At 55.3% G+C, this 16,151-nt stretch overlaps 2 protein-coding genes across 2 annotated transcripts; both read right to left on the reverse strand.

The window, feature by feature from the left end:
- Window positions 1-4,824: 4,824 nt before the first annotated feature.
- EMH_0003620 (uncharacterized protein) lies at window positions 4,825-12,884 on the reverse strand (the record flags this gene model as incomplete). Its single annotated transcript, XM_013496464.1, is given in 12 exon segments — window positions 4,825-4,890; window positions 5,238-5,809; window positions 6,149-6,271; window positions 6,594-6,675; window positions 6,873-7,121; window positions 7,364-7,415; window positions 7,468-7,547; window positions 7,551-7,651; window positions 7,842-7,990; window positions 8,121-8,601; window positions 10,068-11,951; window positions 12,416-12,884. Coding segments are annotated over 12 exon segments (4,308 nt in total).
- Window positions 12,885-12,989: 105 nt separating this feature from the next.
- EMH_0003630 (uncharacterized protein) lies at window positions 12,990-15,709 on the reverse strand (the record flags this gene model as incomplete). The annotated part of the gene is made up of 3 exons (XM_013496465.1): window positions 12,990-13,047; window positions 13,259-13,418; window positions 13,630-15,709. 3 exons carry the CDS (start codon window positions 15,707-15,709, stop codon window positions 12,990-12,992), a joined length of 2,298 nt encoding a protein of 765 aa, XP_013351919.1.
- Between the last annotated feature and the right edge of the window lie 442 nt (window positions 15,710-16,151).

Here is a 16,151-nt window from a genome sequence, read left to right on the forward strand (position 1 = left end):
TGACCTGATGTGCTCCGGGAACGTGGAGCCGTTGCTTAAGTGTAGCCACCATCGCCGTGCGTCCCCTTCTAACAACGAAGATGCCAGGGGGAGTTGGAATTCTGCTGGGGCATTTTGAAGGCGGAGATATAAGTCTAGGGAATTGAGGAACTCCTCTACAGCCTCTGCATCTCGTTGCCCATCATATCACGTAGGACGGCGCGACCGGAGGCACTCCTCATGAATCGTTTTTGGCGGGAATGCATTTTCTCCAGAATTGGATGCCGAAATGGAGCTGGCTTCCGCTTGCTNTTTTTGGCGGGAATGCATTTTCTCCAGAATTGGATGCCGAAATGGAGCTGGCTTCCGCTTGCTGGGGTTCCAGACCGTGCGTCGACCCCTCCTCTGTGAGTGGCTCATAGTCAACCTCCATTTTGCCGAAGAGAACACTGAAATTGGGAGAGGTTTCGTCCATAAAGGAAATGGGTTCCTATTTCGATATAAATAAATTGGCAAAATAAATTTTATATATATTTTTGCGATCGTTTGTCTTTCATCTATGCTTGATTTCACCCGTGTGGGGATCGGGCCCAGGCTCGCACCTTGCCCAGATGAACCATGCGGTGCTACCAGGTGTAACGCTTGTTCTCTGGCCTTTATCTGGCCAAAGACGGGCCGCAATGCAGGCAAAGGCTTAAAGCAAGAGTTTCCCAAAAGCAGATGACCTCCTTCCCCGTCCCTAGGCATCCTGGGCGTTGAGCTCAGGGCCTGGGTGTTGCGGGGAGAAGGCAGCCAGAAAGGGGGTTGCAGCGCACCCTGCTGCGGCTGGTGGTGCAAGCCAGCCCCACGCGTGCACGTAAGGAAGCTTCAGGGAAGCTTCCTTTGCTGNCTTCCTTTGCTGTATGCTTTGCCTCTGAACGAACTTGTAGAAGGTTTGCAAGCGCTTACACGCAGCGTGCCAGAACCATCGGAAGGCTCCTGCGCTAACTCTGCGCTAACTCATGCTACATGCAGGACATTTTGTGTTATGGATTCGCATCACCCTATCGTGTGAAGGACCTCGGCTCCCTAGTAGGCCTCACAATTTTTTTTTAATCTGCATTTGTGTTGTTGGGGGGATAAGACGCAGAGCTGTTGGCAGTGACTGGTGCATGTATTGACGTGAGTGGGATCAAGGTGCGAGGCCCATCTGATCCCTAAGGCCCCAAACTCCCTTAGAATGGCCCTTCTGAAGCGGAGTTTCTCACAGTCTAAGGAGCAAACTGAAGGCAATGTGGAAGGGAAACAGGAGTCAGCACAGGGACAGTTCCAGAACACTGTGCCAGACCTGCAAGGCATTGAGCGGGTGCGTCATCGAAATCGTTCGAGATACCCTTGATCGACTGACCGGGAAGTCTTGCTGCGCGAGCCGCCAAGGCTAGCGGACAACTCTTTCATTAGTACAGTTCTGAAAACTCTTCTTCATGCTTCTCGTGGACTGATAACCGGCTTGGGTAGCAGTGCGCCTGTCATCTAGGTAATCTCGGCAACATACATCCCGTCGGACTAGGACTCCCCCTCACATACTGGATGCTCCCGCTATCTTTCTGCAAAGTGACGTTGGTGGCAGACGATTTCTCGATGCATTTTCGAGTGGATAGCATGCTGAGAGTGAATCACCGCTACTACAATCTCACTGGCACCGGTTGAAGGGGAAAAACGCTCGTCGAAATAAAGGAGCACCCCAAGCGTGGAAGGCATCACGACCCTGATGAGGCTTCGAGCGGTTGTGCCTTCAGTCCTTTTCAAATAAGTTGTTTGTCGTTCTCAAGAAGATCAATTAGAGGGGCGGCCATGCGAGACAACCTGGACATGAAGTTGCAGTTGTACGAAAAGAGACGTAGGAACTTATTAACGCCCACGAGGGTGGAAATGGGTAGCGGCCATGTATGAATAACCTCAAGCTTCGCCAGATATCTTTCAACTCCTGATTCAGAGGCAAGAAGCCTGAGAAAACTAATTATTTTCGTGAAGAACGAACGACTTTGTGATTTTGCGAGCCAGTGTTTCTCACATAGAAGTTGCAGGGACGCTGGACGTGCTCTACAAGCAAAAGCAAATCCACTCCTTAATGCTTGGCCCCCTCGAATCATTATTGGCCGGTCGATACGGCCGCGGGGGAGCCTTCCGGAGCCGAAATAGCATAAAATTGCGCTCAAGGTTGCTGGCGCGGTTAGGAGACAGCGTCTTTCGCCGTCGTCCAGGACAGGAAGAACTGGACCTGCAAAAATGAATTGACGAAGTCAAATGATGAATAGACTTGTAAATACCGCAATCCGTCGAAACGTTCGTCCATCCGGAGCATCGAAAGCTTTTGTTTCAACGCGATCTTCTTGGCACGCCTGGAATCGAAGCACGTGCGCTACCTTCCATCACTTTTCTTCGCCAGCCCCGGGGGTCTTCGAAACACGGTAGTTGACGTTTGAGCATAGCCTTTTCTTAGCACTTCATTTGCTTGCAGCTTAATTCTCTCTTCACGGTGCCCAGTACCCGGCACCATCAAACAAACATTGGGCTGCTCCGCGAATCAATTCGACGCGGTGAATTGAACGTGGAACGGATGGCCGGCCCGATGGTGCCACTTTTCTATTAAGCTCGTCTGAGAACTCTGCCTTCATTTATGCTCACTTCCCTTGTTCTCTGGGTGTTCAATGGAACGGATTTTCAAACAGTGTTCCCAAGGAGGCCAGGCACCTCGCCATCGCTCCCTTCAGCACCTCTACACTGCGTAGTGGAGTTGTTCGTCTCTCCTTGGGAGGCCCGCTCCAGATCTCTTGCCGTCAATGATGTAAATGCCGTTGAAAGCGTTGAGCAATGCACAGTATCAGTACTTGCTTGTCCATGCACCTTTACAGTGTTGGCAGGTAGGGGGCAAGCATACCCCAAACTGGGTCATCAACGGTACGCGGAACATGATGGCGCGGCGAACTGCTCCAACGCAGAAGTCACATCATGTGGTAATATGTCGCATTTAGCTCTCCAGCCTACATCGTGTGCCCATAGTTTTGCTTTGTCCTGCCTGCCACTCGGGAACCATAGACTCAAAGACTGCGTCAACGGATAGACGGTGAGGCTGCACCTCATTGCCGTGGCCTCCGATACCAGATCCACTTTATAGCCCGTATCAGCGGAAGTTAGCAATCCCTGAGCATTAAGACGAGCTTGCGTAGGCAGATAGTTGGCTTGATGCGTATCAGCAGACGCGGCCGTCATTCCTGTCTGCCCCGTCACTGCGCCGTGCGTCCCGTAGGGGCCCGGGCGTTTCCGTTTGCTCCGTTTGCAACCCTTGCGGTGATGCTCGAAGTCTAGCTTCTCTGATTCTTTGGCTTCCGGGCAGTGCACGTTTGCAACAGGTACAAACGGAATGCGAGCCTCACACCGCAGAGCCGACGCTGAGTGCAACTCTTCCTTTTACTGTTCAAGCACCCAACAAACCGTATATACAAGCATTTCCATTCCCCATTTTGAAGCTCCCAATAGCCGCGTATCCCGTTGCTATACACCTATTTTTCATCTGCACAAGGATGGGTGTATAAGACTTCTCCCGACGGGACCTGTTACACAGCGATGCTGCTTTTCAGCAGTCTAACACTTCTATCAGCGCGATCTACAGGGGATATCTATGGCTGACAATAGCTATATTTTTTCTCAGCACCACAATAATGAGAAGCAACACGAGCAGCAGCCACGACCTGTTGCTGCTCAAGCCCTGCCATATGAAGGCGTCTTCCCACTAAAGCATGCTTAGGCTCCTGTATTCCCCCAAACATGCTGTAGTGGCGTTAGTTGGAGATAGGCAGGAACAGCAAGGTGCCTTCTGCCCTCTGCCAGCTGTGATTCTTCCAACAACAAGAAGTGCTAGAGTGAGATAAAAAGTCACAGATATACTTCATGACACAGCCAGTCACAGAAAGATTTCCACTCCCAGAAAGGGCAGAGGCAATTGTCCCCCCAGCCGAAGCTCCAAATGAAATCTTAGAGAAAACGTGTAGATACGCAGGTGCAGGCGTTCCCGCAACAAGGAGGAGCGCCCTTCCTTCTACTGATGCGTCCTCAGCATCCTGTTGTAGGATCAGCCCGAACAAAAATATGCACGCTTAGCAGTATGCAAGCTTGCACGTTCATTAGCGCAAATGCTAATATCCTTCAGGGTAGAAAGACAAAACTACGTGAGTGCCTTCGCAATCTGTGTAACTTCTGAAACACTGAGAGCACGCCGTGTGCAGCTGCCTATCATCCCGTCACCATACAGTGACGAATGGAGGGTCTCCCCCTAATGCTTCAATTATAACTTCCCTCAGAGACACTTGATGCTGATAGAGGGGCTAAGACTATCTAAAAGGTGGCAGAATACTGTCTAAGCAATTCTGAACTTGACTGGGAAGCACTTGCCCCCAACGACGGCATCAGCATCAGTCACAGCAACTGCGCTCCCCAGCAAGAGCTGACTGCTGACTCAGTGAATACAACAATTCTGGTAGAGCCGAATACAGCGGAGCGTTCGCAACAGCCAGAAAAAATAGGCGAGCAGAAACTGTACTAGCGAGACAGCCGCTGGCACAGACAAGCAGCGGCAGCAGAACAAATGATCAGATGCCCAAAGCATTCCTTGGCAGCAGGAAAGGCAAGTCAGCTGCCGCCCGAGATTACAGGAAACAGGTTGCCGAGACGACAACCCTAAACCTAACCCCCTCTTGTTACGATGCAGCAGCGCTAGCTGCCTTGATTGCAGCTGCTACGACCGATAGGTGAACTGCTCTCGTTAAGAGCTCGAAAGGGGGGTGGTACAGACTGCATCCGCACAGGCTACATGTCATCCTCTGTACTAAGAAGTTGCTGCATTGCCCTCAGGGCCGCTGCGGTATCGCTCTGCTGCAACAGAAACAAAATAAAACAAATTATACACATCATAATGCAGCAGCAACAGGTGTAAGTGCCTATGCAGCGCAAGCTACTGCTGCAGCAACAAAAACTGCAGCAACGCAGATGCAGAGCAGCTGAAAGACACAGAGAAAGACAACAAAAAATCATCGAGAGGAGACAAAGCAGAAACACCCCCATCTTTGTGGTTGGCTCATACAAGAGCAGTGCCGGATACACTACAGAAGGGCTATCAAGGCAAGTGGCACAGACGCAAGTACAAACAGGAGCAGCAGCAAGTACTAACAGCAGCAGCAATCAGCTTTCTGAGCAACAGCATATGCAGGAAAAGCAAATACCTCAATAGCAGCTGCATGCGCTGCAGCAAGCCCCATCGTGGCTTTCCCTAATATTGCCATAGCTGCCGTCTCCGTCTCTTGCTCTTTCAGAGAGCAGAGGTACTTTGGCCACAAACGAACTGGCGGCTGCTGCTTCTGCTGCTGCTGCGAATCCTGCGCTCTTGGCGACTGCTGCTGCTGCTGCTGCTGTGAATTCTGTGCTTCGGGCGACTGCTGCTCCTGCTGCTGCTGATTCTGTGTTTCTGCCGATTGCTGCGGCTGCTGATGTTGCTGCTCTTCCAGGAGCGGGCCCCACATGCTCAACGGCAGCAGCTGCTGCAGCAGCTGCTGCAGGGCACGCACGGTCTTAACGCTAGTTGCAATGCTGCTGCTAGTGGCACTGCTTTCCCCTGCATCTCCTGAGACATCAAGAGCCGCAAAGTAGTCATCGTCAGCCGCAGCAGCAGCAACAGCTGCAGCAGCAGCTGCTGCTGTGCTGTTTGCTGCTGTGGGCTCAGGCGTCTCGGGTTTGCAGAGTCGCTTACATACACCCAAGGCCTCGCGCATCAAAGCAGGATGAGGTTTCCGTGCGCCTATACACAACAGGCATACACAGACAGCTTCGTCTGATCCAGGAGCAGCTGTCTCTGCTCTTGCTGCAGCAGCAGCAGCTGCTCCAGCTGCTGCTACGCTGTTGCTCAGTGAGCTATGGCTACGCAAACTATGCTCACTCTGCTCTGCTGGAATGTCAGAAAGTAAGAAAGTGCAGATATTTAGCTACGCATGCATGCGTGTCTCGCTGCTTGTACACCTGGTGCTCCTCGAGCCAATAAAAACCCAGGTACACTCAGCTATGCATGCATGCATGCATGCACGCATGCATGAACTAACTGAATAAATATTTACACACAAGAACGCATGCATATATGCACCTGATTTGACGTCCTGCAAGTATTGGATAAGCCGCTGGACATTGTGGCTGCAGCACTCAAGCGCCTCGATCTGCTGCTGCAGTCTTGCTGGAGCTGCTGCTGCTGCTGCTGCTGCTGCAGTTGCTGTTACAGCCACAAGAGGACAAAAGCAAAGACAGCACAAAACAGGCAGCAACCGTGAAGCAAACAACAAAAGGAGAAAATAGAGAACAACAACAACATATGAGAACGGGAGACACAAAGAGATAGAAAACACACACAAAGAACCAAGAGGCGCACACGAAGACCCTAAACCCTAAACCCTAAACCCTAGCCCCAAAAGGAAAAGAAGAAGTAGATGGGAGCCCAACAAGCAAGGAGAGGCAGAGACACAGAGAACGAGAAAGAGAAGGAGAGAAGACAAAGGTGGAGACAGCAGCAACAGCAATCGAAGGGTCTATCATACTCTGTCCCTTTCTCTCCGTCACAGCCCCAACTGCTTCTGTCCCCTTCACCACAGCCTCTGCAGCTATTTTCCCCATGAGGCTCTACGACAACACACGCAGCAAGGAGACACAGTGCGTTGCTTGGTTCTCCCCTTATCTCCTGTTCAGCAGCAGACGCAGCAACAGCAGTGGCAGCACCAGAGTCGACTGCAGCAGCAGCAGCAATGTAGAAACAGCGGTAGCAGCAAACAGCAAAGAAACAAAAGCTGCAATGCAGCAGGTGAGGAAGCAGATGTTACCGTTTGAACCCTCAAGTGCGCAGGCCTGAGCTGCAGATCCTTAGCACCGCTGCTGCTGCAGCTGCAGCTGCAGCTGCTGCTGCCCTTGCTGCTGTTGCTGCTGCTGCTGTTGCTGCTGCTGCTGTTGCTACTGCTGGTGCTGCTCGGCACGCAAAGAAAACACTTGGTGGGGGGTTTATACACCCCAGAAGCGGCAAGCGCTCCATAGTCGAAAACAACCAGCAAAGGAAACTCATAGCCCCACTTCGTCTGAGCGAACAAATAAAAGCCACAAACCCTAAACCCTAAACCCTAAACCCTAAACCCCAAGCCCTGAACCCCAAACCCTGGTAGGCAGCTTTCCGAGCTGCCGCTACGACTCCTTTGCCGCAGCGAGAAGGGTAAGAAACGAAACTGCTGCAAGCAGCAGCAACACCATGACGAGCATCAGCATCAGCAGCAGCAGCAACAGCAGCAGCAACAGCACTAACAACCACAGGAGAAGCAAGTACCTGCGTCAGCAGAGCTGTGAGCGCCTGAGGCAGTTTCTGCTGCAGCGGAGACCTTGTAAAGAAGTAAAGACCCAAAGGAACTAAACTCTTATCCAAGGCCTGACGCAGAGACACCGCCTCCTGTATCACGCTGCTGCTGCTGCTGCAGGTACAGCTGATGGTGCTGGCGCTGCAGCAGCTGCTGCTNGCAGCAGCTGCTGCTCTTGTCCTGCTGCAGCAAAGATAAAGGCAGCTCTACACTCTCCGTTACAGCCATAGCCCCATAGTCTCGGCTCTCTCCGGCTGGGCCTGCGCCACACAGCAGCAACAAGCAAATAACACTGCAACTGCAGCAGCACTGCTGCTGCTGCTGCTGCTGCTGCTGCGCGGGGGCAGGCACTCATGCAGCACGAGGAGGAGTACAGAAGCACCAAACTCCAGGCAGAATACAAGCGAAATGAAATAGAGAGACAAATGACAAACAGCAGCAGCAACCTACCGAGGAGAAGGCCCACTACAGCGCCAGTAGGAACGTCGTCTTGCTGCTGCTGTTGCTGCTGTTGCTGCTGCTGCTGCTGCTGCTGCTGCCAAACCTGGATGCGTGCTGCGTGAGCAGCAATGGCCAGCAGCACCACAGAGTCGAGGTTCCTGAAGCAGCAGAGGCAGCATCACATGCAGCAGCAGCAGAAGTAGGAGCAACGCCCACAACCCCAGCAGCAGCAAACAAGTAGCAGCAGACGGAGCAGCAGCAACCCCGATGGAACCCTCGTGTACGTACACTTCGGCCATGGTGCTGTTGCCTTCTCCGGTGAGGAGGGTGCAGCCATTGTCAATGTGGCTGTTGCTGTTGCTGCTGCTGTTGTTGCTGCTGTTGCTGCTGCTGCTCATCCTAGCAGCAGCAGTGAATGCAGGAGGCCCTTTGCTCTCTGCTGTGCTGCTTGGAAGCAGATCTTCCTTCTGTAAGCGGGTTGCTTGCTGCAGGTGTTCGTGCTGCTGTTCGTCTCCCTCAAGCAGCAGTTGCTGCTCCTGTTGCTGCTGCTCCTGTTGCTGCTGCTCCTGTTGCTGCTGCTCCGGCCCTGTTTCGCTGTGCTCGGCAGGCTCGCACCTGTTGTTTCCGCTGGCTCCTCTCGCCCTCTTGGGCTTCTGTTCTGCCTGTTCTGTCAAAGAAGCACCCACGTTCTGTCTCTGCCGCTGGTCGTGTCCCTGCTGTTGCTGCTGCTGCTGCTGCTGCTGCTGCTGCTGCTCCTGCTGCGGCTGCACTGCGCGTAGAGAAGGATGCATCATAGGAAGGAACTTCTACAGTTCCTACTGTCTAGAGGTTGAAGATCTGCAACTCCAAGCAGGAGCCGCAGCAGCAGCAGCAGCGCATGCATATAGCAGCAGCAGGGGCCCCCCCATCCGCAGCAAACAGGCATATAACTATGGTGTCTTCTGCCTCAAGCGATGATATCCTATTTATTTATCTCATCTATAATAATAAAATATATTTACCTGCGTCTTATCCTCTCACCTACGCGAGTACTAGCGCGCGCAGTGCTGTAGGCCTTGAGGCCGGGGGGGCCCCCGTTGCCACAGGGGGCCCCCCCCGCTCACTGGGGAATTATCTATTCAGCGAGCAGCAGCAGCAGCAGCAGCTGCAACAGAAGCAGCAACTACAGCAGCAACAGTGGCACTCTACTCTGCGCACCATTGGTCCTAGTTTCAGTGTGAGCCACGAGGTGTGTGTACACGAGGCCAGTCTAGCGGCCAAGCATAACCCTACGGCCGGATATAGCTAGCTGGGTCTGCTTGCAGCTAGCTGTACAGCTAGCTGTACAGCTAGCTGGACAGCTAGCTGTACCCAGCGGGGTCTAGGCGCAGCGAGCTGTACCTCTGGGTGAAACAAGCCAACACCCGGCACAGCTACAACTCGGTAGCTACAGCTGGACACTGTGGAGTGAGGGGGGGTCAACGCAGTTGAACTGCTGCTGTTTCTGCAGTTGCTGCTGCTGCTACAGTTTCTGCTGCTGCTGCAGCAGCTGCTGCTGCTGCAGTTGCTGCTGCTCACCCCTGTGGGTTGCTAGCCGTGCCCGCTTGACCTCAGCTTCGCGTGTACAGAGGAAAAGGCTGTTCGCTGTGTGGCAGACAAACAGAAAGAAATGAGCAGAGAGAGAATATTGTTGTCTCCTAAACCCTAAACCCTAAAACCCTAAACCCTAAAACCCTAAACCCTAAAACCCTAAAAACCCTAACCCTAAACCCTAAACCCTAAACCCCTCGCTTTGAGCTGCATATACAGGCACTATAGATCCTTTCATTCCCTTGGGGCCCCCTTAGGCATGTGTACGTAGGGCCCCTCTATTGGCCTTTGCTGCAGCTCTGCTGCTGCTGCTGCTGCTGCTGCTGCTGCTGTTACTTTTTGCGTATTGCTCGACGTCTCTTGCCACAGAGAAAAAGGGAATTTCAGGTGTAGTACACCTGCGGGTTAAGACCGCTGAAAAAACAAAGAAAGTTCTCTCTAGCCTGGGTGACAAGCCGCCTGTCAGCCACAGACGGCTAGATGCTCAGCTAGCTAGCTAGCTAGCTAGCTAGCTAGCTAGCTAGCCAGTCGCGGAGCAACATCTCACTATGCTGGCGAGGCGGAGGTCACCGCGACAGGCGGGGCAGCAGCGACCGCCACGGGCAACGGCTGCATCCCGTGTCCCCCAACCACAGCCGCTTGATGCATGCGGCTCAGGCCACTCACCTCCGCATACAAAGGCACCACACAGGATACAGTAGAAAAAAGTAATGTTGTGCTGCTTGGAAGCAGCAGCAGCAGCAGCAGCAGCAGCAGCAGGTTGACAGTCCGCTGCGTCCACTAAGTGTTCAGCACCGCCGGGCAGAGGCGCCCCTGCGGCCCCTTCATTTTCGGTGTACAGACACCTGAGGCACTGAGCACACGCAGGGAAGCGGTGGCCATAGGCAGCACAGATGTAGCAGCGGAAGGGCTGCGAGCTGCTGCAGCCTTCACTCTCACAGAGGGGGCAGGCAGCCAGCAGTGCCTTTCCCGCCTTTACTGCTTCAGCAGCAGCAGCACCCCTCGGCATCCCTAGCCCGCCGCTGCGCCCCATGATGAGCTTATGCATGCACTCTTCGCCTACAACAACCACCTGAAACAGCGGGGACGGGCTGGTGCTGGTGCTGCAGCTGCCACCGTCGTAACAGCTCAAACCCTCACTGCTGCTGCTGCTGCAGCTGCTGCTTCTATTCCTCAGGTGTCTCGTAGGCAGCGTGTCTTGGGGGAGGAGCAGCGGCAGCTGTTGCTGCTGACTTGTGGACGACACGGGCTTGAGAAAGGCCCCGCAGTTCGCCGCGTTGCTGCGCTTCAGCAGACAAGCTGTGAGTGCATGCATGTGCTGCAGCAGCAGCAGCGCAGCCTCCTGTCTTTGTATTTCCCCCGTAATAGCTGAAAATATAGAGCAAACCCGCGAGGCAGCAGCAGCAACAATACTGCGCCGTTGATAGAGAGACGCTGCGATCCCCCTGCTGCAGCAACTGCTGCTCCAGCGAGCCGCAGCAGCAAGAGGCCCCTCTGTTGCATAGCCTGCGTCGTGGCTGTGCGCTGCTGCTGCTGCTGCTGCATCTGCAGCAGCAACAGGCTCGCTGGGCCCCACAAAGCGCAGCAGACTCATCGCCTCTGCTGTCTCCAAGAGGGCTGACCACAGGCCGCCCCTGTCTACCTCCTGCCCGTTGTCTCCTCCTTGCAGCGCCATCACCCAAACGGCTCTCAATATACTCCTCACTGCCACTGCCCCTGTGTCTGTCTCTGCTGCAGCTGTCACTGCGGTCTCTGCTGCTGCTGCTTCTGCTGCTGCTGATGTTGCTGCTACTGCTACAGGTACTTCAGCTGCCGCTGCAGGGTGCCGATGAGAGCCTTGCAGCAGACACAGAGACGCTGCTGTCTCCTTCGGCTCAAGAAATATCTCCGCCAGCAGCGCCGCTGAGGCCGCGACCCCACTGGACGAGTCCACAGAGACTGTCCCCTCCCCTGTACCCCCTCCTATGCTGGGTATCTGGCTTGAGAGGGGGTCCGCAGCAGCAGCAGCAGCAGCTGGTGATGCTGCAGATGCTGCTGCTGCTGGTGCAACGGCTGCATCCGCGCTGTCTGTGTCCCAATCAGAGGCAAGAGAGAATTCGTCGTCTTCACCGAGCCGTCTTGATCCCTGAGTGTCTCGGCTGTCTCTGTCTCCTCCAGCCCCTCCTCTCTGCATGCGCTTCTTCTCTTTGTTGTTGTCTTTGGGGACTGTCTGTGCCGGCAGCAGCCGCTGAAAGGGGCCCCGCAGTGCCACTCGGAGGGCCCACAGGCCATGCGCTTGAGCGCAGCACCGCGCTGCTGCTGCTGCTGCTGCTGCTGCTGCTGCTGCTTCAGTGCTCGCTGTAGCCGCTGCAGCTCCACACGCAGGCGAGCCCTGCGGTGCTGCTCCCGCTGCACGCGCCGCCTGAAGCAACCCCAGCAGCTGCGCCTCGAGAGACAGAAGAGACACTGCAGCGGGAGAGACAGCCAAGGGCGCCACTGCCAGCTGCAGGTGCACTTCGTTCTGCTGCACCAGTGTAAACAGCAGCGAGCCGCACGGCGACGGCAGCAGAACTGCGCAGACACCGCAAGCAACACAAAAAAAAAAAAAACAAAAGACGAATGTCCTAACAAAATGGTAATTATTAGGGTTTAGGGTTTAGTGTTTAGTTTTAGGGTTAAGGGTTTAGGGTTTGACGATTCAGGGTTTAGGATTTAGTGTTTAGGATGATAGCTACCATTCACAGCAACAAAACAAAACTGTCTCTGTCTCCGCATTCATGGCACCCAAACAAAACAAAATAAAATAAAACAAAACAAAATAAAATAAAACAAAATAAAACAAAATAAAAAAAGCTATTAATATCTTCGCTGAGGTTCGACAACACCGGGATAAACTGCTGCTCAGCAGCGACTCTACCGGGCTCCCCAGACAACGCAGCAGCAAACAAAGCGCTACAAAGCAGGCCCTGCAGCAGCATACAGCAGCAGCAGCAGCAGCAGCAGCAGCAGCAGCAGGAAGCTGCTGCATGCCGTACCCAGCAGCCGACGACTGAGGAGACTGTTCAGTCTGCGAGCTTTTACACTCGGGGGACACAAGCTGCCCCAGGGGTCTCCGTCTTCTCTCCAGTTCTCTCTCAGCATGTAGGGCTGTTGCTGCTGCTTTCGCTGCTGAGGCACCTTCTTCTGCTGCTGCTGCTGCTCCTCCTGCTGCTGCTCTCCCTGTTTCTGTCGCTGCTGCTCCATATCTGCTGCTGCTGTGCCTTCAGCGTCGGCGGGAGGTTCCCTACCGGCTGCTGCAGCAGCAGCGGGTGCAGCTGCTGCTGCTGCGTCTGCTGCTGCTTGTGCTGCTCTTGCTGCTGTTTTCGCAAGGTATATGTCTGAGGCCTCCGGCGCCAGAGCTCTGAAAGAGTGAGCTGCGCGGGGCATCAGCAGCTGCTCTATTCGCCCTGTGGGGTGTATGGACGTTATAGGGGCCAGCGGCTCCAACACCCATCGCAGCTGCATCCTGCTGCTGCTGCNTCCTGCTGCTGCTGCTTCGATTCTTCCTGCTGCACTCGGGGTAAAGCACAAACGGCAGCAGGGATCCCCTGCTCACCGCTGCCAACAGCATCAAAAAGGGTCTGTCTCCTTTCTGCAGCGCAGCCACTTGCTGCGCTGCTGCTGCTGCCTGAGGAGACACCCCCACACACAACACGGAGGCACAGCTGCACCCAACAGCAGCAGCAATGTGCTGAGCCGAGCAGCTCCTGTAACCCCACCCTAGAGCAATGAAGAGCAGCAACAAATGCATTGGTTTGTTGGTTGCTGCTGCTGCTGCTGCAGCAGCAGAGGGTAGGGGACAGCACTGCGAGAGTTTACGGCCCCAAGAAAAGGCTCACCAGATGAAGGGGCAGAGCTGGCAGGAGACAGAGACTGACGACGGGCCCCTCGATGGTACGCGATGCACTTGCAGCGAACAGGGGGGCCTCAGCTCTATAGATGGGGGGCTGGGGGGCCCCCATGGCCCTGCTGCAGCAGCTACAGGGGGCGTGGCAATGCCTGCAACCGACTGCAGCACGAGCAGCAGCTGCATCAGCAGCATCAACAACATCCGCATCAGCAGCAGCAGCAGCAGCAGCAGCAGCAGCACAGCCGCAAACACGCATCACAGCGGCACGCAAGCGCGACCCACAGACAAACGTAGCAACTCGCCAGCAGCTCAGCAGCTCCTGCTGCTGCTGCTGCAGCTGGTCTTGCTGCGGGTGCATACACCGGACGTTAGCTGCCATTGATAAATTCGTTGCTGCTGGCGACTCTTCCTCTGCATCCTGTCCTGCTGCTGTTGCTGCTGCTGTTGTCGTTGCTGCTGCTGGTGCTGCTGATGCTGCTGGTGCTGCTGGTGCTGCTGGTGCTGCTGCAGCTACGCCTGTTTGTGTTAGTGGCAGCAACGCGTCACTGACATCCGCCAGCTGCAGGAAGCCGCTGGGGGCCCCCGCAGGGCCAAAGAGGAGCAGCGGCTTGGCGACTCTTATCCCCCCAACAACGAAGACAGGGGCCCCCTGCAGCTCTGCTGAATGTGGGGCCTGTCTGCAGCAGCCTGTGAGCAAGAAGGAGCAGCTGAAGAGCCACACAGCGCCGCTGCCTGCTGCAGCTATCAACTCAAACGAGCAGCAAACAGAATTGTCGTATCTACAAGCAGTGGGGGCAGGGGGGCCCCCCATGGGGGCCCCCCCTGCTGCTGTCTCCGTTGAGCTGCAGAACCGCGGATCGCTGACTGCCATGTCCGTGATGATGTCTTGCAGCAGCACTGGAGGCATTGAGCAGCCATCACCGTTGATACTGCTGCTGCTGCTGCTGCTGCTGCTGTTGCTGCTGCTGCTGTTGCTGCTGTTCTGGGGGATAACTATGACCATCAACAGCAGAGGCTGCAGCAGTCCAGCTGCCGCAGAAGCTCGTTCTTCTTCTGCTGCTTCAACAGCAGCGTCAGCAGCTCGTTGCCACTTCTGCTGCTGCTCCTGCTGCTCCGCCGTTGCAGCAGGCGTTCCTGCTGCTGTGTCACCCCAATCCGCAGCAGCAGCAGCAGCTGCTGCTGCTGCTGCTCGGTTGTTTTTCTTCTGCTGCGGTTTCGCCTTTGTCTTCTTTTTGCCTCTGCGCCTTCTCGCAGCCCCGTCGTCAGAAGCTGAGCTGTCTGCATCACTATCGTTGCTGCTGCCGCTGCTGCTGCCGCTGCTGCTGCTGCTGTTGCTGGCGATGCTTACAGAGCTTGACGTGCAGCTGGCAGCCTCTGACGCGACGAAGCTGGTGGACGAGCCTGAGTCCCTATCTGTCTCTTCTTCGGGTTTGTCTTTAGAGGGTGATGCCCCCCCAGCAGCCTTGCGGCGCCCCCTGCGAGCAGCAGCAGCAGCAGCAGCAGCAGCAGCAGCTGCTGCTGCTGCTGCTGCTCGAGGCCTTTGGCTTCGCTGCCTTTTGGGGTTTGTCTCCTGTGTCTGCGGCTGCATCTCTCCGTCTATCTCTTCCTCGTTCTGCTGCACTGAACCACCTGCTGAGGGGCCCTTGGGGCCCCTAGACAGAGCAGAGCGGCCTTGGGGGCCCCTCCGCCTGCGGGGCCCCCGGGTCGATGCGTCTTCGTCGCTAGACGTCTCCTCAGCCAACGCTGCACTGACAGCAGCTCTGGCGCGCCGCGTTGCAGCGCGGCGAGGCCGCCCCCCGGGGCCCAAGGACTCAGGTTCTTCTCCCAAAGGACCAGCAGCAGCATCCGCAGCAGCAGCAGCAGCAGCAGCTGCTGCTGCTGCTGCAGCAGCAGCAGCAGAAGAACCACGGGACCCCAAAGGCAAGGAAGCGCCGGTGGAAGGAGAAGCTGAGGAAGATATATCCCTGGCAGTGTTGCGGCCACGCCAGCTACGAATGTTGCTGCTGCTGCTGCAGTTGTCCTTGCTACTACTACTACTACTACTACTACTTCTGCTGCTGCTGCTGCTGTTGCTGCTGCTGCTGCTGTTGCTGCTGCGGCTTGCCTGGCTGTCGTTGGCGTGCTGCAGGCGCGATCCACTAACAAGAAAGACAGCAATGAAGCTCTGGGATGCTACGGCGACAAGCGAGCCACTGAAGAGCCCCTCTCGTGCATGTATGTTGCTGGCGTTGCTGCTGCTGCTGTTGCTGCTGCTGTTGCTGCTGCTGCTGGGGGCGCTAGCAGCAGCCCCATCAGCACTGCAGCAGGCGCCAGCTTCAGGTGTCTCCTGCGGCTGTCTCTGCGCTGAGAAAAGGAGACAGGGAAAGGTAAGAGGAGACGAAGGGGCAGCGATGAGGGGGTCCTCAAGGTCACCAACTAGACTGCAGCAACTGAGCTGCATGCGGTGTCTATACACCTCAACCCGGGGGGGGGGAGACAAACTGTCTCCTTTCTGATAGAAAACAAAACGCCAGTAATACACAAAAGGAGGAGACACAACTGAAGTGTCTCCGCCGCGTACACGCCGCCACTCCGCGCCCAAGTCACACGCCAGACAGAGACGCTGCACGCAGACACAACACCCTAAACCCTAAACCCTAAACCCTAGACCCTAAAAACCCTTATCCAGACGCAACACAGCGAGAGAGAGACAGAGAAATACAAACAAATACAAAAGGAGACAGTGCCGGCGTCAGCCAGAGACAAAAAGAAGAAAAGGGGTTAAAGAGAGACAGAAGCTGAAGCTAAACAAAGACAGAGAAGGAGACACAGAAGCAGTCCCCTGTAGACAGCTAGCGCTGTATCAAGCCCCAAAAGGAGACAGCTGCTCCCCCGCGCATGCA

Source organism: Eimeria mitis, genomic scaffold, assembly GCF_000499745.2.
Source record: "Eimeria mitis Houghton genomic scaffold, Emh_scaff212, whole genome shotgun sequence".
Taxonomy (NCBI): Eukaryota; Apicomplexa; class Conoidasida; order Eucoccidiorida; family Eimeriidae; genus Eimeria; species Eimeria mitis.